The sequence below is a fragment of the Phoca vitulina genome, unplaced genomic scaffold (assembly GCF_004348235.1).
Source record: "Phoca vitulina isolate PV1807 unplaced genomic scaffold, GSC_HSeal_1.0 scaffold43, whole genome shotgun sequence".
NCBI lineage: Eukaryota > Metazoa > Chordata > Mammalia > Carnivora > Phocidae > Phoca > Phoca vitulina.
Genome location: NW_022589746.1, coordinates 2,294,328 through 2,317,859, shown reverse-complemented (window position 1 = coordinate 2,317,859; position 23,532 = coordinate 2,294,328). Strand labels below are relative to the sequence as shown.

Sequence of the window (23,532 nt, the reverse complement as noted above, 5' to 3'; positions counted from 1 at the left end):
TTTTCTTTTTACCCGAATGTGTGGGAAATTTCTTAGTCTTCCAAACTCCTATTGAATTTTTCATTCCATATCTGCTTCCACATTTTTTAAAAGATTTTATTTATTTATTTGAGAGAGTGAGAATGAGAGAGAGAGAGAGCACATGACGGGGGGAGGGTCAGAGGGAGAAGCAGACTCCCCGGTGAGCAGGGAGCCCGATATGGGGCTCGATCCCAGGACCCTGAGATCAGGACATGAGCTGAAGGCAGTTGCTTAACCGACTGAGTCACCCAGGCGCCCCTGCTTCCACATTTTTAATTTCCAAAAGTTCCCTTTGTGTGTGACTGTCCCCTTTTGCTAAAGCACCTTATATTGCACTGAGGATATTCAGAATATCTGGTTTTGTTGCTGCTTCATGTTGACGCTTTGTTCTGCCTCGTGCATTTTCTGCTTTTCTTCATCCCTCTTGTGAAAGAGGTACTACTTACTTGCCACTCCTGTTTACAGTTTGGGAACCAAAGAACTGACAAGAAGCTCTGAGCACATGGGTGGGGTCTTGCCACCTCTGGGCTTCCAGTGTGAGATGATCTGGGGACCCCGATGTGTCAGCTTCCCCTGGCACCCCTTTGTCAGACTGCCCATAGACTTCTCCAGTCTCTTGCCTTGAGGTGTGGCTGACAGCGCTCTGGGAGCTGAGGAGACACCTCGTCCTTGTTCTCAGGTACCACTTCGTCCGAGGAAAAGACCTCCCAGTGGTCACAGAGGCGGACACAGGCAGGCCCGGCTTTGAGGAGTAGGAGACAAGACGGGATCTAATTGCTTCATAAATAGCTTTTATCCCAATCTCCTGAAAGAACTCACCACTGAATGAGAAGAGGGTTCACGAATGTACATACATGATTGTAATGACCTGTCATAGGGATTTCAAATAATAATGGAAGCCCAGAAGAAGTTCAATGATATATGAAGAATGGGGTGGGGGGGCGGAGGTTCCAGGGGAAAAGAAAACAGATTCTGGAAAGGTGACGGGAGAGTTTGTTTGGGCAGAGAGGTAGGAAGAATCTAGTCCTTTGCAAAGCATGGAGGCCTGGAATTGCCACCCGCATTGGGAGCTGGGCAGGGAGGACCACACTAGGAGCAGAAGGGGAGAGTGCTCAGGAGCCACGTCTCCCCAGAATCCATCTGGTGTGTAACTGTGCCCTCTAGTTCCTTCGGCTCTGGCTCACAGCTGACTACCTGGCCATAGAGCTCATTCTGTTCCGGTCCTGCATTCTGACTGGCCCAACCCCATTTGACTTGTTACTGAGAAAGCATCCTGAGTCCTCCACCACCTGTCCCTTCCTCGGTCTCCAGAGCAGTGCAGGCATTTGGCTGTGACAGACGGGCTCACCAGAGAAAATACAAGGTGCAGTTCAATTTGAATCTCAGATAAACAGTTTTCAACATAAGTATGTCTCAAATATTGCAATACTTGGGACAAACATGAGCATCGCAAATACTTAGGCTAAAAAAATAAAGAAGAATCCCATTCCAGGCTAGCTGCCCGCAGGACGCAAGGGCTGTGCTCAGCTCCTGCTGACTGGCTAGGACTGGCATGGGGGGGGGGGAAGAAAAACAAAGCTGCCTCTGCCTACGCACAGCCCGGAACCCAGCTTTACCAGGAATAGAACTATTTGGCTCTCCATCCATCTGACACTTGTGTCTCTTTCTCAATGAGCTCCAAACCTAAGGAAGGAGAAGCGCTTGGTTCATTATCATCATCAACTCTAACCGTAACCTCTGGTGTTGTTGGGGATGCCGCCCCCAGCACACCCAGCTCCGTCGGGGCTTTGTGTGGTGTGGTCACCGGTCACAGGCCCGTGAGGGTTACCGCGGGGTGTCCCCCGGCCGCCCCTCCCAGTGGCTCCTTCAGACGCCGCAGCCCTGTGCTCGCCTGGGGGACCCTTTTCGAGGAGATTGCTCCTTTCCAGGGTCCTGCTGTGTTCTGATGTGGCCGGGGAGACCGGTTGCAGGACAGCAGCTCCCCCCAGCCCCGAAGAACTTCTTTCTTTGGGTGGGGGGTGTCAATGGGGGGGGGCATCTCTCCCTCTCCGCTCCTCTGTTCAAGGCACTCTGCTTCTTCCTGCAAATCCTATTTCCTGCTTTGGGTTTAAATCACTGAAAACAAAAGCCTCTGGGGGAAGCATTTTGCTGGCAACTTGTTGCTTTCCCCTCGGCTGCTAACTTCCCTCAAGACAAGGAAAACGAAGTCTAATTGTGGGTTCGAACTGTAAAAAAAGGAAAAGGGAACATATAAGGAGAAAAAGAACAGAAACATCAAGAAATATTACTCATCCACATATGTAATAGGTATATACACGGGGTCTCGCCGGGATGAGGATTTTAAATACAGAGAGAGCAGGGGGGAGGGAGGGGGAAGAGAGAGCGGGACTCAAGGCCCCCGCCCCCCCCCCCACTGCCCCCAAATTAAGCGCTTCAGTTCAGAGGTTGTTGCCCATGACAGGTAGTGTGCTGGGCTAAAGCTGCAGGTTTTTGTTTTGTTTTTGTTTTTTTTAAGATTTTATTTATTTATTTGACAGAGAGAGAGACAGCGAGAGAAGGAACACAAGCAGGGGGAGTGGGAGAGGGAGAAGCCGTCTTCCTGCTGAGCAGGGAGCCCCATGCGATGCGGGGCTCCATCCCAGGACCCTGGGGTCATGACCTGAGCCGAAGGCAGACGCTTAATGACTGAGCCACCCAGGCGCCCCAAACTGCAGGTTTTTGAGCATAATGTTACCTTCTAATTTATTTAATTAAGCCCGCGGTGGGTGCTTGATACATGTTAGCTGCTATGATCGCTGTTTGTCTCCGAGCTGCCAGGGCGCCCAGAACACCCCCCTCCCTGAGGCTCAGAGGGGCCCGGGCATTGCTTGGCCCCATGTAAACCGGTCCTGTTCCCACAAACTAGGCAGAGAGAACAAATCAGCTGTTCGAGAGCACCCAGCAGAGTTTTTTCCTATGAACGCTGGTGCGGTGCGCCGAAAATCTGCAGCTGGAAAATAGAGTCTTCCAACCCGAAAGGGGATTGAGTTTTTCTAATTTTAAACTTTTTAATGCACTTCTTTCTTTCCTTTTAAAATATTTTATTTATTTATTTGAGACAAAGAGAGCATGAGCCGGGGAGGGGCAGAGGGAGAGGGAGAAACAGGCAACCGCTGAGCAGGGAGACCAATGCGGGGCTCGATCCCAGGACCCTGAGATCATGACCTGAGCCGAAGGCAGATGCTTAACCTACTGAGCCACCCAGGCGCCCTTTTAATGCATTATGAAAGAATCTAGTCCCCATCCCCAAAAGAAACATCATGAGGAAAAATCAGATAAGAAAAAAATTTTTTAAAAACCATGTCATTGAAAAAATGTAGCTATTGATTCTGTGTTGGCCAGTGAATTAACAAGGGCTCTGCTCCAGTTCCAGACTATCATTTTGATTAGCAGCATATCCATATGCGATGCTGTCACTGAGCGCAAGCGGGCCGGGGCACTACCTCCCTCGATCGGCTGGGGCATCCACAAGTCTGCTCCCCCTGGTTCTCGGATTCCGCCCCTGCTTGCACAGGGATGGGGTGCTCAGTGCAAGGCGAGAGCCAGTGGCCTGGCTCACTTCCACTTGTTCCCACCAGTGTCCCTGAGATGGATGCCCCCTGAGAGCCATCAGATTTAGGCGCTACACCTAGACCTCAGAACCCAGCCTGGCGGGGCAAGCGGGCAGCCTGCACGCTAGATCAGCTCCCCCAGCTCTGCAGGTGAGCCGCCTGGGCACTAGTGAGAGTGTGAAACACGGGGACTTACAACTAACTCTCCAGGTGTGGTCTGGTGTGATCTCCAAGCTTGCCTTAAGGAACTGATGAGTGATGTGATGAGCACTGGATGTTATATGCAACTGATAAATTAGTGAACACTAATTGCCTGAAGCCAATGAGGTACTATATGTTGGCTAGTTGAATTTAAATTAAAATAAAAATTTTTTAAAATGAAAAAAGGAACTGATGAGTCATTCTATCTCTGGGACCAGAAAGCTGGACAAATCGCTTTGCGTCTTTGTCAAACTGAAAGTCAGAAAACTCATTTTTCATTCCCAGCTAGCACAGCTGAGGCAGGCTCACACTTTCTAAGGAAAGTTCATTTTCATGTGTTAGTGATTTGTGGGGTTGTTTCCTTTTTGTTCTCTGTAGTCAGTGGCCCCGTTTCCAAAGAAAGCATGTTTCAAACCCTCAGAGACGACACAGAAGCAGCACTTTATGGACTCCACAATCCATTTTTCCCCTTGAGATGATTGGGATCTTTCCTCTCCGCTTCCTCTTATTTCATGGTCAATAACTTCTAATAGGTTTCTCATTTCCTGACTCCCAGGAGCTGTTCTCCATCTGGTTTTGTTCCAGACAATGCAGAAGATGCTAATTCGAGCCTCCTGAACCAACCTGCCACGGAAGCACAGTTTGGTCTCAGGGACATGCCTGTTCAATAGCTGTTTGTAGATCAGTATAAGCCGGGCCTTGGGGGCCCCCAGTGGCCTTTTAGACTGGTTCCAACCATGCTGGTGCGGTCTCTGATAGTACAATCAGGCAAAACCTTTCCCCCCCCCAGGCAAACTGGTTTTACAGAAGGTTACCTGTTAAAAGTCACAACAAAAGTGAAAAACAAAACATTCAGAAGGCCCATTCTTTCACAAAGAGGTAACGTGCATGCTTTCAGTTACTAACCATTTGTTTTCTCAGTGTAGGCGATTGAGAGAAATCTGACAGAAGCAGTGCAGGCTGGATACTTGTGAGCTGAAAGGGGACAAATGAGTGGTTGACTTCACTGACTTAGGAGATCCAAACCCTTAACTTGCCAGAGAGGAAGCTGACCGATGTGTGCCAGAGAACCCGAGCAAGGCTCATGACCTGGACGTGGGGGAGAGGCAGGGACATGAGGACGAGGTCTGCTCTTGGGAGTTTGTGAGAGAGCATCAGAGCCCCAGAGAGCCTGCCCACCTCGCCTCTCCGGGGAGCTGCTCCTCTGCCTCTAGAGGAGAGATGTTCTCTCTGAAGAGGTTAAACTAAAGTGACTCTAGTCTTAGATTCACTGAGCACAGTTGGGTCTAGGTGTTGTGAAAGCATATTTGCTGGATGAGACCCTCAGCAACCCCCACCCCCCGCCTGCTGGCAGCGACTTACAGGACATGGAATGATTCCTCTCCGGAGAAACTGCCTGGCCGAAGAGAAGACCAAAATCTACTGACGTTTTGGATCTCTCAACAAAACCGCCAGGCTTCTGTCCTAGTACCTACCTGTGCAGCCCACTCTGGGAAGCCCGCCCCCGCGGAGAGAGCTGCCCATTAGCTCCGTGGTGTCTCACTGCTAAGTGTGAATGGGTAGGCAAAGGTCACTGGATATCTGGGGAAAATCTCAGACATGAAAGGCAAAAACAAAGCAAAACACTGGCAGGGATAGAACTGCAAGAGACAAAGCAAATGTCCACAAAACCATAAATGTTATCTGAGAGAGTAAGAAGATATCGTGTCCATGAGACAAAGACAGGGGGTTAGAAAATTAGAAGCCAGGAGGTCCTAAAATAAAATAATATGAATTTTAGCAATAAAGAGTCGAGAAAACAGAAGGGAGCTAATTATAAAAGAAATAATACAAGAACATTCCTGAAGAACTGAAGAACACACATCTATTAAAAAGGTCCACTGAAGGCTCAGAATAAAGGATTTAAAGATTTTATTTATTTATTAGAGAGAGAGAGAGAGAGCAAGTGGGGAGGGGGAGGATGGGGACAGAGGGAGAGAGAGAATCTCAAGCAGACTCTTCACTGAGCACAGAGCCTGATGTGGGGCTCGATCTCATGGCCCTGAGATCATGACCTGAGCCAAAATCAAGAGTCAGATGCTTAACTGATTGAGCCACCCAGGCACCCCCAGAATAAAGGATTTAAAAACATAGACAATAAACCAACAAAATGAAAAGGCAACCTACTGAACAGGAGAAAATATTTGCAAGTCATGTATCTGATAAGGGGATACTATCCAAAATATATGAAGAACCCACACAACTCAATAGCAAAAAAAACAATCCAATTAAAAAATGAGCAAAGGATCGGAACAGACATTTTTCCAAAGAGGACATCCAGATGGCCAACAAGTACATGAAAAGATGCTCACCATCACTCATCATCAGGGAAAAGCAAGTTAAAAACCACAGTGAGAGATCACCTCACACCTATTAAAATGGCTGCTCTCAAAATCCAAGAAATAACAAGTGTTGGCGAGGATGTGGGGAAAAGGGACCCTTGTGCACTGTTGGTGAGAGTGGAATTGGTGCAGACACTGTGGAAGACAGTATGGAGGCTCCTCACAATATTAAAAATAGAGCTACCCTACGACCCAGTAATTCCACTTACGGGGATTTATCTGAAGGAAATGAAAACAGTAACTTGAAAAGACATCTGGACCCCCATGTTCACTGCAGCATAATTTACAATGGCCAAGACATGGAAGCAACCTAAGTGTCCATTCATGAATGGATAAAAAAGTTGTGGTACATACACACACACATAAGCCATTAAAAAAAAGGAAACCTTGCCATTTGCAACAGCATGGATAGAACTTGAGGGTGTTATGCTAAATGAAATAAGGCAGACAGAAAAAGATAAATACTCTATGATCTCATTAATATGTGGAATTGAAGAAAACAACCCCCCCCCCAACCAAAAAAACCCAACAAAAAACCAAGTTCAATGGATCTAGAGAAGAGATTGGTGGTTGTCTGGAGAGGGCTTGGCAATGGGCGAAATGGCTGAAAGCAGCCAAAAGGTGTACATTTCCAGTTACAAAATGAATGTCATGAAGATGTAATACACAGCATGGTAACTATGGTTAATACTGCATTGCATATTTTATTTTATTTTATTTATTTTTTTAAAAGATTTTACTCATTTATTTGGACAGAGAGAGAGACACAGCTAGAGAGAGAACACAAGCAGGGGGAGTGGGAGAGGGAGAAGCAGGCTTCCCACCGAGCAGGGAGCCTGATGCGGGGCTGGATCCCAGGACCCCGGGATCATGACCCGAGCTGAAGGCAGACGTTTAATGACTGAGCCACCCAGGCGCCCCTGCATTGCATATTTTAAAGTAGACAAATTAGATCTTGAAAGTTCTCATCACAAGAAAAAAATTTTTGGTAACTGTATGGTGACAGATTAACTAGACTTATTGTGGTGATCATTTTGCAATATATACCGATATCAAATCATTATGTTGTACACCTGAAACTAATATAATGTTATGTCAGTTATATCTTACTTAAAAAAAAAAAAAAGTGGAAGAGAAAGACAGAAAACCAGGAAGATCCAGAATGAGGACTCCAGCCGACATTGCTGGATTTGAAGGAGACCCGAGCCAAGGAAGGAGGGCAGAGTCTAGGAGCTGGGAAGGGCAAAGAAAGATTCTCCCACTCGAGCCTCCTGATCAAGCTGACACCTTGATTTTAGCCCAATGAGATTCCTTTCAGACTTCTGACCTCATCAACTCTAAGATCATACATTTGTTGAAGCCACAGAAAACAAAACATAAAACACTGACAACAAACACATCACCCGAAATTTCAGAAACTATAGAAAAGAGATCCTAAAGACTTTCTGAGAAGGCCTATAAATAGGTTGTGTTCAGGAATCAGAACGCTCTTTTGACTTGAGAAGAATAACTTTAGAAACTAGAAGACAATGGAGAGATGCTTTTCAAAATTCTCAGGGAAAATTATTTCTAACTTAGAATTCACCCAGCTAAATCATCAGGCAACTATGGGTGGAAAGAAGACATTTTTACACAGGTGAGGTCTAAAGCATTAATCCCTCTTACAGTGGAAGACCAGACTTCACTAGAATTGATAAACAATCAAAAAGGAAGAAATGGGACCCAAGGAGGGGAATCCAACACAGAAAAGTGAAGGGAATTGCCAAGAGGACAGTGATGGCAAATCCCCGGTTGACAGCTGTGTAGCAGGCCTAGAGTGGGTTCTAGAAAAAAATGACACTTGAATCTATCGATGGGAGATTTGTACTTTCTGTCAGAGTTGGTAATTTTAATTTAGGAAAATGAGTGAAGCTATGAACAAAGTCAAACAAGGCATCAATATCTATTTTCTACCCCAAATTGAATGTTCCCGTTCTGTTAGTGGAAATAGAGATGTAGGGAAAAGTTGTGATTTCTACCATGGCTTAGCCATACTTGGGATATGGCAGGTGTCTGGGTGAGGTACTGAGTTATGCATGGCAGCATAATGCTGTTGGGCGGAGCAGCTGGGCGGAGTCAGGCTCTCAAGGTTGTAGGTCAAGGACGCAAGCACCTAAGGCCACAGGAACCCACTGGAAAGCACCCAATCTCGTCTTCTCTGAGAAGCCAGCTAGGGTTTGTCCCTGTCAGTCGTAGTAGTAACGGATTACGCTTATTGCCCAAGACAGTTTCAAATATTTTACCGACATTCCTATTTCTTTTTTTTTTTCTTTTCTACGTAAGTTTTATGCCCAACATGGGGCTTGAACTCAGGACCCTGAGATCAAGAGTCGCCTGCTCTACGGACTGAGCCAGCCACGCGCCCGTCGGCATTCCTATTTCTCACAGCCCAAGAGGGATTATCATCATCCTTGTTGTATGGATAAGGAGCCTGAGGCTTTGAGTATAAATAAATCACACAAGAACACAGGGCAGAGCTGGATTTCAAACCCAGCTGGGCCCCAGGCCTTGCATTTTTAGCTGCTACATTATCCTGTGTTTGGATAGGAGACTTTCCTGGAAAGCCACCTGCTATGGGCCTTTTTACTTACTTCAAGGCCGTGGCGGCTTCAGAATTTCTAGATAGGCGGGAGTGCAGGGGCGGAGGGACAGCCGTGTGGTTTATAACTGGCTGTGTGCAGGGGCATGTGCGGGGGTACAGGATGGGGAACAGGCATGGGGTAGGGCACAGGATACGTGCTTTGAAAGTGCATTAGCATGGGAAGCATGCTATCTTCTAAGACGTTAGGTTTCCTCGAGTTACTTGAGAGGGTTTGAAGAGACAGGGGCCCATTTCTTACAGCAGCCTCTGTTCCACGGCCTCATTCAGTTTTGGCTGCACCCCGCCTTCCTGCCCCTCTACTTGGCTGGCTCTGATGTCAGAGCTGGCCAGGAGAGAAGCTGACACGCACGGGCACCCGGAACTCTAGGCTTTGCCCCCAGATTTGAAGTGTATTCAATGTAAACAAGTCATCTTACCCCGCCTTCAACCTTTATATGCATAGCGTGAATGTCGCGGAGAAAACCAAATAAGCGAAATTGGGTGTACGGCGCTTCTGTCGAAGGCACACCTACTCAGCAAGGCCTGGCCCGGGGCCCAGGCTCGCAGCTGCCCTGGGCTCACACGCTCTCCCTGGGCGGCGGCAGCTTAGTGCCCCTGCCTGTGTGGCTGGCATGCCGCGAACTCCTTTGCCAGGGACTCCTCCACTCTTCGTACCAACACACGTGAATCTGCGGCTTCCCAAACAAGCAGAGCCGCGCGGGAGTCCCTCCGGCCCCGGTGCACGGACTAGCGCCGTGGCTCTCCACGATCTGCGTGAACAGCAGAAAGAGCCTGGCCTCTGCAAAACCAGCGCACATTCCACCACTCTGGACACAGCACGTCCTGGCATCACACGCCGAAACCTCCCAACATTTTCCGCGGCACTTATATTCCAGTCCGAATGTTTTCCGAAGAGTCCCTAAGCCCCCATCTGTGTTGACCCTGTTGCTATGGACTGACTTGTGGCCCCCCAAATTCTCATCTTGTAGCCCTAACCACCCTCCCCCAGCCTCACTGTGGAGATGGAGCCTCTGGGGAAAGTGGAGTAATGAGGCAGGGCCACTGTGGGAGCTCACAGCAAGATGGCAGCCTCCTACAAGCCCAGAGAGAGGCCTGAGAATGAACCCTACCCTGTTGGCACCTTGATCTGGGGACTTGTAGCCTCCGGAACCATGAGGAAAGAAACTTCTGCTGTGTAAGCCACCCCTGTCTGGTATTTCGTTATGGCGGCCCAAGCAGACTACTACCCCTGCCTTTCTTTTTAATTTCATTGCCATGACTCTTGCTTCAGCCATGCTGGTCTTTCAGGTACTCCAGAACCAGCCCCAGGACATTGTGATCTCTATTCTCTCTGCACACCTTGGCCCCTGACCCCTACTCTCACGCTTGGAGGGCTGGCACCTACTCATCTTAATGCCCGACTTACGTATCACTTCCAGAGGTGGCTGTCACAATTTTTGGTGTTCACCCATTTCAAATTTTTCTTCTGAAAATTTTTTAAGGTTTATTTGCATTTTTTAAAAGATTATTTATTTGAGAGAGTGAGCAAGCACAAGCAGGGGGGGAAGGGCAGAGGAGAAGGACAAGCAGAATGTTTGCTGAGTGGGGAGCCCAACGCAGGACTCAATTCCAGGACCCTGGGATCATGACCTGAGCCGAAGGCAGATGCTTAACTGACTGAGCCACCCAGGTGCCCCGACAGTTTATCTAAAGTAATCTCTACACCCAACGTGGGGCTTGAACTCAAGACAGCGGGATCAAGAGTCACACGCTCTACTGACTGAGCCAGCCAGACACCCCCTCTTCTCCCGAATTCTTAGGCCCATTTTCTTTCCTTAAGCCTATCACTTCTCTTTGTTGCACGTACTTTCTCTAAAGCACTTGTAGTGATCAGGCCCTTGGGTGGCAAACTTTTATATAAGCTAGCTAAATTATTACACAACTCTGCCAAACTTTTACTTGTTTGAGGCCACCGGATGAAAGGACAGCCACGAGAAACGGAGGTGTGTGCTCACGGCGGGTTGCTTGTGACAGCCACGCCTTCAGTGTCCACGTCCCACTGTCACTCACGAATCGGCATAAAAGTTTAATACATGTGATAGTCAGTTGAAAAGTGTTAGTGAAGTAGGACTGGGCTGGGGCACCTGGGTGGCTCAGTCGTTAAGCGTCTGCCTTCGGCTCAGGTCATGGTCCCAGGGTCCTGGGATCGAGCCCCGCATCGGGCTCCCTGCTCAGCGGGAAGCCTGCTTCTCTCTCTCCCACTCCCCCTGCTTGTGTTCCCTCTCTCGCTGTCTCTCTCTGTCAGATAAATAAATAAAATCTTAAAAAAAAAAAGAAGAAAGAAATAGGACTGGGCTTTGTTTTTCCAAACATGTTTCCAAAAGACCGTTTTATTTTAACACACACACAGTTGGACACGAAAGCCTTTGTAACTGTTGTGGTGGAGAGGGTTACACTGACTACGTACACTGGTCACCTCCTCCTCTCTGCCGAGCCCACGGCTCTCCTGTCGTACGAAGCACGAGCAGGTGGCTCTCTTCCTTCATGGCCCTGTTTGTTGGAGTAAGAGTTCTTGGATGACAGCAATTATGTGACCAAATTTCCTGTAACTGTTTGGCAATATTAAAGTTTTGCAGTCGCTGGCTTTCCTACTGGTGTCTTACAACCTAAGAAAAAAAAAGACAGCCCATGAAATGACCTTGAGTCATTTCCTCATACAGTTGTTTAAGCCTTGTGTGGTTTCACAGGCTGGCAGAGCACTGATGGGTACACCTGCCCCTCTGCAGGGGAAGCAGCAGCGGCCCCCACCCCCTGCACCCCTTACAGCCCAGGGCAGAGCCAGGATCAGAACCCAGTCTGCTTTCGGGACTTCCAGTCCAGTATGTTCTAGTACGTTCGTACCCATGTTATATTTGCCACCCGCAAATTGATGAAGCAATCAATCCCATCATACTCACAGAATGAGGGCTTTAGGGGTTGTTTCAGCTATATGCCCTCTTACCAAACTCAAAATCGAGTTTCAACGGTACATATTCTGAGATTTCAGACAGAAGACTGGGATTTCAACCTTCATATTTTCTTCAACAAGAAACTAGTATTCCACCTTCCCTACTGATGTCAACCATTCCTTTGCCTTCTACCCTTTTTCTTCAACCATTCTCCTTTACCATATGGTTTCCCCTCATCCCACCAGATACCTACCTGAAGCTCTTCCATGCAGGTTTGACAAATGTGCTGAATTAGGGTTAGGTACGAGAATACTACTTACAAGAATATCCACTCAACAATGTAGTGCTTGTCAGTATCATCAGCAGATAACTTTTTTTTTTTTCAAACACTGACCCCCTCCCCTTCTAAAACTACCCCATCATTCCTAAGAGAAATATTTGCTACTTCCTCTGCCCTCTTAGATCTCTTTCCCTATATCCACACTCTTGACTCTCTCTTCATACTGCAAACAAATGACCTGCCTTTCTGGACTGGACTATCTGTTCATAAGCTGATGGCGTCTGGAGAAGAGTAAGGGTTGGATTATTCTCCCAAGGAATGCTATTACCCCCAATTCTGAGTTCAGAAAGTATATGCTGTGAACACTGATCCCAACCCTTTGCCAGGGATCCAACAGTAGAGAGGAAGAGAATAAATCCGAGGACTCAGATAAGAGGTATTTTCTCCATGTCCACCAAGACTGGATGTGAAGGGTCCAGATCTCAGACCCTAATTAGTTATGCTAGACGCTGGTAATTATCTTGTAGAAGACCGACCATGTTCTGCTTGTTGTGTTTTCTCTGCACTTTCTCCTTACTTTCCTTGAGAAAAACCTAGATATATAAATAGTTCTGTTTATATTAAAACTCTGTTGTTCATTTTGATAAAGTATTTGGTGCCACAGTATACTTTCTTGTTTTACTGTATGGTGATAAATACAATGTAAAAACCCATCCCATGTCACTAAACTGTACTTACCAAGCATTTCTTCTAATTTTGTCATGGCAGGTTCGTTCACATTAAATGCACTGTCACTATTTCTAGGAAAAAAAGCAAAAAGTTCTTATTACATAAACTTGGGTAAGGGAAGTCAATGTTCATTATTTATACAGTAAGACTACTTTTCTTTTCTTTTTTTAAAAGATTTTATTTATTTGACAGAAAGAGGGAGACAGAAAGAGAGAGAGCACAAGCAGGGGGAGTGGCAGAGGCAGAGGGAGAAGCAGACTCCCCACTGAGCAGGGAGCCCGATGCGGGACTTGATCCCAGGACTCTGGTATCATGACCTGAGCCGAAGGCAGACGCTTCACCGACGGAGCCACCCAGGCGTCCCAAGACTACTTTTCTTTTCAAGTTTGTTTGTTTGTTTGTTTGTTTGTTTATTTGCAATCTCGAATTGCAGGTTCTACCACCTGAGCCAGCCAGGTGCTCCAAGACTACTTCTCGATAGTGTTCGTCAAGGCCAAGTCTTTAAGTAGTTGACAAGCCTGTTGCTCCTGCCCTACTTGCTGGCTTCATGCTTCATCCTTCTGATGACATGAGAGACATACTACAAGACTCTCCCCATGAAGCCTGGTCACTCTTACATTCATTCATTCAGAAGAGGAAACAGCTATCTGCACATACACTTATGTGTGTCTTTATGTATCATACGCATATGTTTGTGTGTATATATAAGTGTACACACACACTCACACACACACACACACTCTATTACACTCCCCAAAAATCTTTCTTATAATTCACCTACACATTTCAATATTAGGTCAAGGCCAAAATGCTAGCCTAAAATTCTTTCTTTCTTTGCTTCAATACCATTTTCATTCGTAACTACATAAAATTTGCACAGTAACTCCTGCTGACATAACACATCAGGAGATGGATGAATGAAGCACGATATCCTGTTTCGGGGACTTTGTCTGCATTCGGTGCTCAGCGACCCTTAGCGGTCACTGCCCTTCCAGCCCCGTGCACAGTACTTACACTTTCTTCTTCTCTACCACACCTAGCCTCACAAAAGCTGCTAAGGCATTTTTCTGTATGTCGCCAGACAAGACATCGTAACACTGCGAGGTACCTACGACACAGGGAGAAAGAGTCAGAGACTCCTTTTTGTTCCCAACTACAAAAAGTCACCACACACAGAGGTATGACTAACCTTGATCAAGAAGCTGACTGGTGAATTTTCGAACTCCAGCCAAGTACTGTTTCTCAGTGAAGTAGTCTTCTTCTTCATTCAAGAGGTATTTGCAAATTATCTGATTTTAACAGAAAGGGTGAGGGGAACAGAAAGAGAAAAAGGCAGCCAAATACACTGCAGCAGCGACTGATGTGACCTGGCCCCCCCTTGACAGAAAGCTACATGATGTCAGAGCAGAATAAAGACTCTCCAAGGTTTGTACAGAAAAGCTACAGAATTCTTAGGAGGTCCCTCTGGACCTTGTATCACTGCTTATAATCAGAAAAAAACAGTCTGAAATAGTATCGACATTTATTAAAATACATTTTCTCACTTGAACGGGTTGCAAGTTGAGTGAATTACCATCAGCTTAACAGATCTTACGCTGCTTAGGAAGAGAGGGGCCAGATTTTGTGTAACTGCTTTCTCCCTAAAAACACCTAAGAGTTTGTTAGGCCCCCAGATGCTTGGTGACTTGTACCACAGAAAGGTGCTTATGGGCAGAAGGAGCATTTCTCAGATACCCACTCAGTGCTGGACTTGGCACAGGGACTCTGTCATCGGTCAGAGCACCCCCTGCCAGGACGTCGGTCCCGGGGGGCCGCTAACCCACGCTCAGAGCCAGAGCCAGAGTCCTCTTCTGGCAAATATGTACGGCCCCTCTGAGGGGTTCCACTGCAGACTCCCCTGTCCCTTTGAATCCTGGCACCATTCCTGCTGGGCATCTTTACTGTCCCCTCTGTTTAACCACTTCTTAGAGCTCTGACAAACTCGGATACTTGCACTTGAACCTTTTCTTCCCCTTCCATTAGCCTTTAGTGATACATATCACTGACATGACATATCATTCCAATCTTGCATTCACCAAGTGCCCGCAATGTATCAAACGCCGAGCTATGAGAAGAGCCGTAAGGTACAGCATGACGGCGCTCGGGTCTAAGTGTGGTTCTGGGCATCCTGAAGCTGTTACCCTCTCGGGTCTGTAAGGGACCCCTCTAGGGGAGCAAGGTCTCCACCTGAGAGGTGAATCTTTCATCCTATTGAGCAATCTCTCTAGTTGCACCATTCACCTGGGGAAGACACTTGCCCTTCGGACCAGAAGCAAGCACAGGGTGGGAGGTCTTAGTTATACTGGATACGGGAGGATGAAGGAGAACTTGCAAAAGAGTTACATACCTGATAACATTCCACAAAAGGTTTAAAGAGACCTATTAAAAATTCTACCACGGTATTTCCTTTCTCTGTAACTAGGATGTCCCTTGTTGTCACTTGTATTGTCTCATTTTTACAAAGCAGGTAACAGCCTTCTTCAAAGTCCTGGGAAGGGAGGGGAGAAGACAGGGAGCATCCGCTAATTTAGGTTAATGGGTACGCTGCTGGTCTCAGTAAACGCAGCCATGTGCCCTCAGAACGAGAGAACACCAGCTAATTCCACAATCCTTCCAGAAGGTTCTGGTTGTTAGCAGCCAGAGAAGCATGTGTTCCAATCCTCAAAATGTTGAACCCCAAACACAGCAAACACACAAAAGACTCATGAGCCTTAGAAATCATGACCCGGGTGGCGGATTTTCTCACTTTGCACAGCCACATTCCTTAAATTTAAATAGGAAGTGCGTATAGCAGGTCCTAAAAATATGTGGAATTATGCTTATGCTCAGAAAACTGCTGACCTCATTCTCAACGGAGTAAAACCTGGGCTCCTTGGCACAGCGTACAGAAACCTGACCACCTTCTGTCTATCCTGGTACACCCCCCGCCCCAGCTAACCGGCGGTCCAGCTCTGGGGGCTCTATCCCTCACAAACTGTCTATGCCATCAGGCAAGACCATTGCTCTCTAATCTCAAAGCAAAAGGTCTGACACATTCCAACAACTTGTTAACAGGAAAATGTGTACCGGTTGGTAAATTTTTAACAAAACAGTGTTGATTTATTTACAATGGCTGCACTCAAGGTTTAAAGAATGACTCTCTTCTTGCCAAATAATCCCTACCTTATTGATTAAACTTGACCAAGAATCAAAATAGAGCTCATAGAACTGTGAGTGTCCAAGAGTCTCATTATTTCTGCTGCGTGTAGCCTTGGAGAAAGGGAAGTCACAGGCGTGAATCCAAGCCTACCACATCCAGAACTCACACTGTGAACACACTTGTGCTCTTTGGCTGTAAAGATTTACCTTTAGTGCATTTCCCGGAAGGAAGATGAACTCATCTGAAAAAACACTGAGCAGGAAGTGAAAGCAACTGTAGACATCCTCTGGAAATAAATTAATTACATCCAATTACAATGCTGGTTTTTAAACTTTCAGGAAGTACCAAGAAGTCCACAACTCTCCAAAATGCACTTAACTCCAAAGGCATATTATTCAATGCCAGGGACGAGAATTCAGGCCCCCAAAGGAAGCTACTTGGCATTCCAAATTTTATAGTTTAGCAGTGCCAACAGTTGAATCTGAATCACAAGCGGGTCTCTACCCAGTCAGTGTGCTGATGAGCGAGAGGCTACATTTCTTAAAAGCTAGGGTGCTTCATGTTCCCCTGCCCAGGGCTCCCTAGTAGAGAAGGAAAGGAATGAATTACTTCAATCCCTTCTCTAGTCCTACTTCCTGTTGTCTTTACCGTATCTTTAGCACTAGGATACACCAGCACACAACAGAAAATACTGTCTCATTCTCCAGACACATAGGTCTCCCTTGCCCATTAACTACAGAGGTTTCTTCATTTTTCTGACACATGCTACGAACTTTCTCATTAGAAGATACACAGATGTGAGGACATGAAGTGTTGCCTCCAATTTCAGGGCGGTCCCAACACTCTAGAAGACCACGCACGCACCCCTTAGTTGTGAATGAACTCTGATGTAAGAAACCTCAGAACTAAGACCAAGATTTGAGTGTTCGGTGTCTTGAACTAAACTGACTTCTCCAGGCCCGTTTCCTCATTCACAAATGAGGACATGGACACAGACGTAAGGTTCCTTCCAAGGCTAAAGGTCTAAGTCTGACTTTTCCTTAGAATTACCTATGGAGCTTTGAAAAACAAAAACAAGAGCATCAGTGTCCGGCCCACACTCTGGACCAGTTGAATCAGCACCTTTGGGGGTGGGGGTCACCCTCTAGTAACTCCAGCAGAGCCCGGGTAGAACACCCCTGACCTTGACGACAGGTTCCTGGGAACAAAACGGTGTTGTTCATTGTTCCGCTCCTCACTGCCACTAGAACACGACTGACTGTGGCTCTAGAAGGCACTCCTGCACTGCTGGACTCTTTACCCGCCCCGCCTGGTGCTGTCAGACGAGGGAGAAAGGGCCTCAGGCCAGGAGATGGAGAGCTGTGCTCTAGGCCCAGACCCCTGTTTAGGGAATTACGTAACTTGCCAGGCCTTACTTCCCTTATTTATAAAAGGAGAGCTTTAGGGTAATTTCTTAGGTCCCTTTCCATTCCCAAATTTGAAGCAGAAGGCCATGTATCGGGGGCACCAACCTAACTTCTTCAGAGTGTACAGGCCCCTTTCTTTGCTGCTGTCTGGGGTGCACACATGTGGCTGAGCATTATAAGGCTTCAAGTGTTGCTCCCTATACGGAACTGAATGTCCGGGTCTCTTCCAAAGTTCAAGACCACCTTCCCGAAAGTTACCTTTCCGGAACCCGGGGGTCATCTGTAGTGCCATAGCTACCAAGGAAGGGCGGACGAAAATGTTGAGCAACTGGTTCTTATAACCCGAGCACATGAGGAGGGTGATATGCTGGAAAATAAGTCCATTGACCACTTCGGAGTCTCCGGAGTCCATATTTAGAACCACCTGGTCTTTGACGAGGCTGGCGATGTTGGAATGCAGGAGAATGTTGGACTGGATAACTTCTTCAGCGGGTTCATTATCTACACACAGAGACAACTCACTCAGCGGGCAGCACAGAAATGGTACGGGTCTCCGCTGGGTGTCCTAGGCCTGGTGCCCAGCAATGCTAGTGACTGGGCAGACTCACTTTCAAGTGCCAGGTTCTAGCTCTGGGCTCTACCAACTGAAGGAATGATACCCTATGCGAAAGATACATCTTGTTCTGGGTTTTGTTTGTTTGTTTTTAGGTAATCTCCGTGCCCAATGTGGGGCTCAAACTGATGACCCTGAGATCTAGAGTCACATGCTCTTCCAACTGAGCCTGCCAGGCGCCGCTGTGAAAGAGACTTTTATAAAGTACTATAAACTCTCTCTCTAAAGACATTTAATACACTTTTTTATCTACCCCCAATGTGTCAGCCATTCTGAAATACATATCAGTTCCTGCTCTGGAAACCAATACTTCCTCAGGAACCAAGTGTATCCAAAGAATTGTCAGAGCAAGTTGCAGGACAAGAAAATCATATCCATGTGAATTTAACAATGTAAGACAAGAAGGCTCATGGTTAACACATGCTTCATTCACTTACACACACACACTCTCCTTGCTTAGCACAATTAATTCCAAGACTGCAAGAATACTGCTTTGCAACTTTGCTGGTGAACCAAAGGGCAACTCAAGAGGCGCTCCCCTAGCACCAGGCTTCCCTGAGCACAGAGGGATGCTGAGGAGATTTTCTGGTTCTCCCACATCAGAGAAAACTAAACGATTGGGCCCAGGATCCTGGAAACTCACTGCACTGACCCTGCACTGGCCTGGAGATAGCCAAGGAGTTACTAGTACAGAAGCATAACGAAGAGATGGTGATAGTTACCTTTCTTGGGAAGGGAGATCATTTTACTGTTACCCTGGGCCAAAGAGCTGGCTGCCGGGCTACGTAACCAGGCGTGCCGCTCCAGCTGGGCAACAAGGTCTGCTGATGCTTCAGGGAGGGGGCGACTGAGGGGTGTGGTTTTCCTTCTGGACTCCATCACATCCTCCCGGACTCACACGCCTTGTGTCAGCTTGCTCGAGGTAATGATGTAACCTATGATACTGCTATATACATAATAGATCATGCTATTGCATGATGATACAGGCCTCATAAAGAGCTCTAGCTATGAGAACGCTTGGGAGTATGGGATGAGCCAAGTAAAGAAGAAAAAAGGAACTGAAATTAGGAAATGTACTGGATCATCTCCACGATTCTGTTACTTAGATACCAACATGATAACGAGTTATTTTAGTTGCTGAACAGGGACTCTTAGCCGTGGACTGGTCACCTATTTATCCCACCTCGAAAAAGTAAACCGCTTGGAAAGAGATGCCTGTGTTCTCACATGCTCTTGGGGGCCAACATGAGTTAGCACTTTACCTATTCTTTTCTCAGGGTTTTCCACCTGAATCACACTCAACATGTCCTTCGCCTCCCACGAGACCGTGAAAATACCGGGACACGTGTCTGAGTCATCTTCATTTCCCTCTTGATGACCACCGTCCTATTCGATGGCCCCTTCTGCTAGCAGTTCTGCCTAAACGCCTCGTAGCTCCTCCCCGGCTCTGTCACGGCCTCGGTGGAGGCTCCTGCCCTTCTCACTGAGGCCCAGCAGCCTTCCGGCCTGTCTCCCTACCTCTGGTCTTCCCCTCCACCCCCTGACAGTGGCCCACCTTTAAGACTGACATGGGCTGTTTTCTACAGCTGTTTTCAGTCATGCTCCCCTGCTTAAAATCTGCTTCTACATTAGCAATCCCTCGCCCACTCATCTTCCTGAACGGCTCTTAGTTTTCCATCAAGATGGAACCTGACATCAAAAGTCCTTCCCAGAACAGGGGCCCTTCCCTACACAGAACTCTCAGCAACCCTCTGCAGTCTGTCCATAGCTCTTTTTTTTTTTTTTAAAGATTGTATTTATTTATTTGAGAGAGAGTGGGGGTGGGGGGGGCGCCTAGGTGGCTCAGTCGGTTAAGCGTCTGCCTTCGGCTCAGGTCATGATCTCAGGGTCCTGGGATTAAGCCCCATGTCGGGCTCCCTGCTCAGTGGGGAGTCTGATTCTCTCTCTCTCCCCCTCTACCCCTCCCCTCTGCTTGTTCTCGCTCTCTCTCAAATAAAATCTTAAAAAGAGAGAGAGAGAAAGCATGAGTAGGGGGAGCGGCAGAGGGAGAGGGACAAGCAGACTCCCCACTGATCATGACCTGAGCTGAAGGCAGACACTTAACCGACAACCCACTGAGCCACCCAGGTGCCCCTATCCATAGCTCTCTGTGTTTACTTCACTGGACATCCCCCCTCCCACAAGCCAGGAGAACCTCCAGCACAGGGGCTGCAGCCTGTTCATCTCTGCATCCCTGGCAGTTACCAGCATCGACTAGACTCAGGAGGTTTAATGAGTGAACAGCAGGTAGCTGAGTATAAATGGATTCCATTTCCAATGGTGGTCTCTGCAATTTTAACTCAAAGACATTGAAAACGACTAAAGCTAACACTTGTCATATAACATCCCAAACTCCCAGCATAGTATTTACAACTCTAATGAGGTTTTTACAAAGTTGTTATTTTTAGAGAATCGTATAAAATTCTACAAGACCAGCCCTTTAGTCCTTACGATGCAGTGAGGCAAATGGATTGCGAATATAAGGTCGTTTATTTATTTTTTTTGAAGATTTTATTTATTTATTTGAGAGAGAGAGAGAGACACAGCGAGAGGGAACACAAGCAGGGGGAGTGGGAGAGGGAGGAGATTCCCCACTGAGCAGGGAGCCCGATGTGGGGCTTGATCCCAGGACCCTGAGATCATGACCTGAGCCGAAGGCAGACGCTTAACGACTGAGCCACCCAGGCGCCCCTATAAGGTGTACTTATAAAAGTACACCCCTATAAAAGGAGGTGGGTGTACTACCCTGATCATGGTGAGCACTGAGGCGTGTACAGAACTGTCGAATTAACGCTGCACACCAGAAACAAATAGAACATGCTATGCCAACTGTATTTCGATAAAAAAAATTTTGAAAAAATGAAAATAAAGAGGTGGTATGGAGGAAGGAATACGTGGAGGACAAGAATATTCATTTACTCTCCACTCTGCTGGATGCCAAGGAGACCGTGTTCTCATTCTCCAGATACTCAGAGTCTCACAAGAAGAAGTGACACGTAAACAACTATTCTCGAGTAATCACCATGCTGTACAATGTCCCAGAGTGACAGAAACAAAGTTTTCTTTCTCTCTGAGCAAAGCTTTGCTCCGTGTCCTGCATAGGGTTTTTCATGCTTAGGCTAGAATTCTTCCAGAGTAAGAAATAAAAAGCAAGCACTCTCATCATGTACGTCCCACATACGTACCGGGCCAAGTGAGAAAGCCCCCGAAGGCCTGGGTTAAGCCTTTGAGCCATAAAGTCTTCTCCACCAGAGCATCGAAGTCCATGGATGGCCGGTTCTGAAGCAGAACAGCAACTGTTAGGGCCCAGGGGCTCAGAACCAGGTTTTGAATCTGCAGAAGCTGCATTTTATAGGCAACTTCAGTGACAAAGGCATGCATGTCCTCTGACTGTTTCTGAGGAATATACCTACAAGGAAGAACAGAGAAGAACAAATTACAGCTCTGCTACCTACACTAATGTGAATGGAGGGGTGGGGGGTGGGAGAAGACAGACCCTTGAGAAGGCTTCTCGTACTTTCTGCCAACCGAATTCTCTCAGGTCACAGTGCAAGAATATACCTTTACTTTACTATAGCGTAGCCTGTCCAAGGGGACAGAGTCCTATTCTTCCTGGTTCCAGGCAAAAAAAACTTCTGCTGCTTTATAAATAGATCTATCACTTCCTCTGTGAAAACAGAGGCCTCCCCCAGTAGACGGAACTACTCGGTCCTCTCAGAATCCACTGTGCTTTGAACACCTGTCTCCCAGAACATGCGTACCAGGTCACACGGTAACCGCTCATGTCTGCGCTGGACAGGCTATCCAGTCTGCCTGGCGGCTACACTGCCCTTCTGAGAAGCTCAAGGTCACCTGCCAAGTACTGCCACGATCCTCACCTGACAGACTCTTCAGGCATGGATCAGCAGACTGGGAGTCAGATGGTGTCAGGAGGCTGCACAGAGCAGGATGACGCAGGGACATGCACAGGACCCAAAGCAGCCACAAGGTAAGGTGGCTTCACGTGAAAGCTAGGGCCGATGAGAGAACAACTGGCCAACCCGATCTGAGATCTAGAGAGGGAAAGCCTGTGGCAGCAAAAAGCTAACGTCTGCTTGAGAGCTAATGAAGCTGCTAGTGACGCACACAGGCAGCCGTGGGCCCACTGGCGCAATAAATTATGAATGATGTTGTAATCATGGGAAGCCTGGCTGAGCAGATGGTTTGTCTCCCTTACTTCCCCAGGTGTATTTCTCCAAATTAAGAAAACCCAAGTGTGTATCTGTACCTGCATCCTGAAAGAACCTAATACATTTCTGTGCCCATAAAACTACAACCTTCTGGGGGCGCCTGGGTGGCCCAGTGGGTTAAGCATCTGACTCTTGGTTTTGGCTCAGGTCATGATCTCAGGGTCGTGGGATGGAGCCCCGAGTCGGGCTCTGTGCTCAGCACAGAGTCTGCTTGTCCCTCTTCCTTTCCTTCCCTCCCCCACCCTCCCACTTTCTCTCTTTCTCAAATAAATAAATAAATAAATAAAATCTTAAAAAACAAAACAAAACAAAACTGTAACCCTGAGGATAGGGACTCACTCCCATTCATTGTTATCATATAATCTCTTCTAGGATCAAAAATAATACTTACCACAGACTTTGGCTGCCCTACCAATAGTGCTCAGCAACTCTCCCCCACACAGAGTGGGTAGGGTACTAGGCGGTGGAGTATAGTACAGGTAGTAGAGTACTGGTTCCCCTGAGAAGAATGAGCAGCACTGTCTGATTTTGTGTATTTGACATATATACCCTGCAGCTAACCGTTTTCTTTGGCAAACATAATTCTTCTCTTAAAGTTTTTTTTTTTTTTTAACTTTTAAGTAATCTCCACACCCAGCGTGGGGCTCAAACTCATAATCCTGAGATCAAGAGTCGAACGCTACATCGACTGAGCCAGCCAGGTGCCCTACAAACGTTAATTCCTTAACTGAAGCTTTCTGCTTCCCCTGATACGTGGTCTCAGATAACCAAATTTCAGTCCTAGAAGGGGTCAACTCAAGAATCACAACCACACCTCCAGATTTTCATCCTTATTTCTATGTCAGTTATGAAAACACAGGCCTTGCACCTTGGAACCAAGTTATATGGGCTCCGACTCATCCTCCCAGCCGCCAGAGATCGAAGTGACACAGGGTCTCCAAAGTATACATGGATAGTTCCAAAATTTTCAGAGAGAACCTTCCTGGCTTTCAACAATCCCTAATAACAGAGGAAATGAAACGAAGAGTAAGTTCAGAAAGGAGTTGGTGTATAAACCAGCATTTTCTCTAAATTCAAGTAAAATCAAGTTGGTTATCCTTTACGTACAGTTGTAGACTCTTTCGGCTTAGGAACCCCTAGAAGCTCATACACGTAAAGTGTTTCTTCCAATATCTTATCGTAACTGATGCTAATTGGAACAAGGTAGGTATCAAAAACTTCTCTTTTAAAAAATGGTTCCATCACAATATTCAGAAGACCTGTCAACAGAGAGAAATGGTTTTCTGTATGAAGTGAA

At 46.9% G+C, this 23,532-nt stretch overlaps 1 protein-coding gene across 2 annotated transcripts in view; it reads right to left on the bottom strand.

Annotated features, from left to right (window-relative positions):
• Positions 1-11,181: 11,181 nt before the first annotated feature.
• Positions 11,182-23,532, bottom strand: part of GNPAT (glyceronephosphate O-acyltransferase) — a 33,662-nt gene continuing 21,311 nt past the window's right edge. For both annotated transcript variants that reach the window (XM_032430331.1, XM_032430332.1), the window contains exons 7-16: positions 23,343-23,494; positions 23,104-23,234; positions 21,192-21,415; positions 17,613-17,855; positions 16,155-16,234; positions 15,157-15,297; positions 13,960-14,059; positions 13,785-13,878; positions 12,780-12,841; positions 11,182-11,479 (exon numbers count right to left, since the gene is read on the bottom strand). In XM_032430331.1, coding sequence (XP_032286222.1) covers positions 11,436-11,479; positions 12,780-12,841; positions 13,785-13,878; positions 13,960-14,059; positions 15,157-15,297; positions 16,155-16,234; positions 17,613-17,855; positions 21,192-21,415; positions 23,104-23,234; positions 23,343-23,494 — 1,271 coding nt within the window. In that variant the 3' untranslated portion in view covers positions 11,182-11,435. The remainder of the gene's footprint in view (positions 11,480-12,779; positions 12,842-13,784; positions 13,879-13,959; positions 14,060-15,156; positions 15,298-16,154; positions 16,235-17,612; positions 17,856-21,191; positions 21,416-23,103; positions 23,235-23,342; positions 23,495-23,532) is intronic.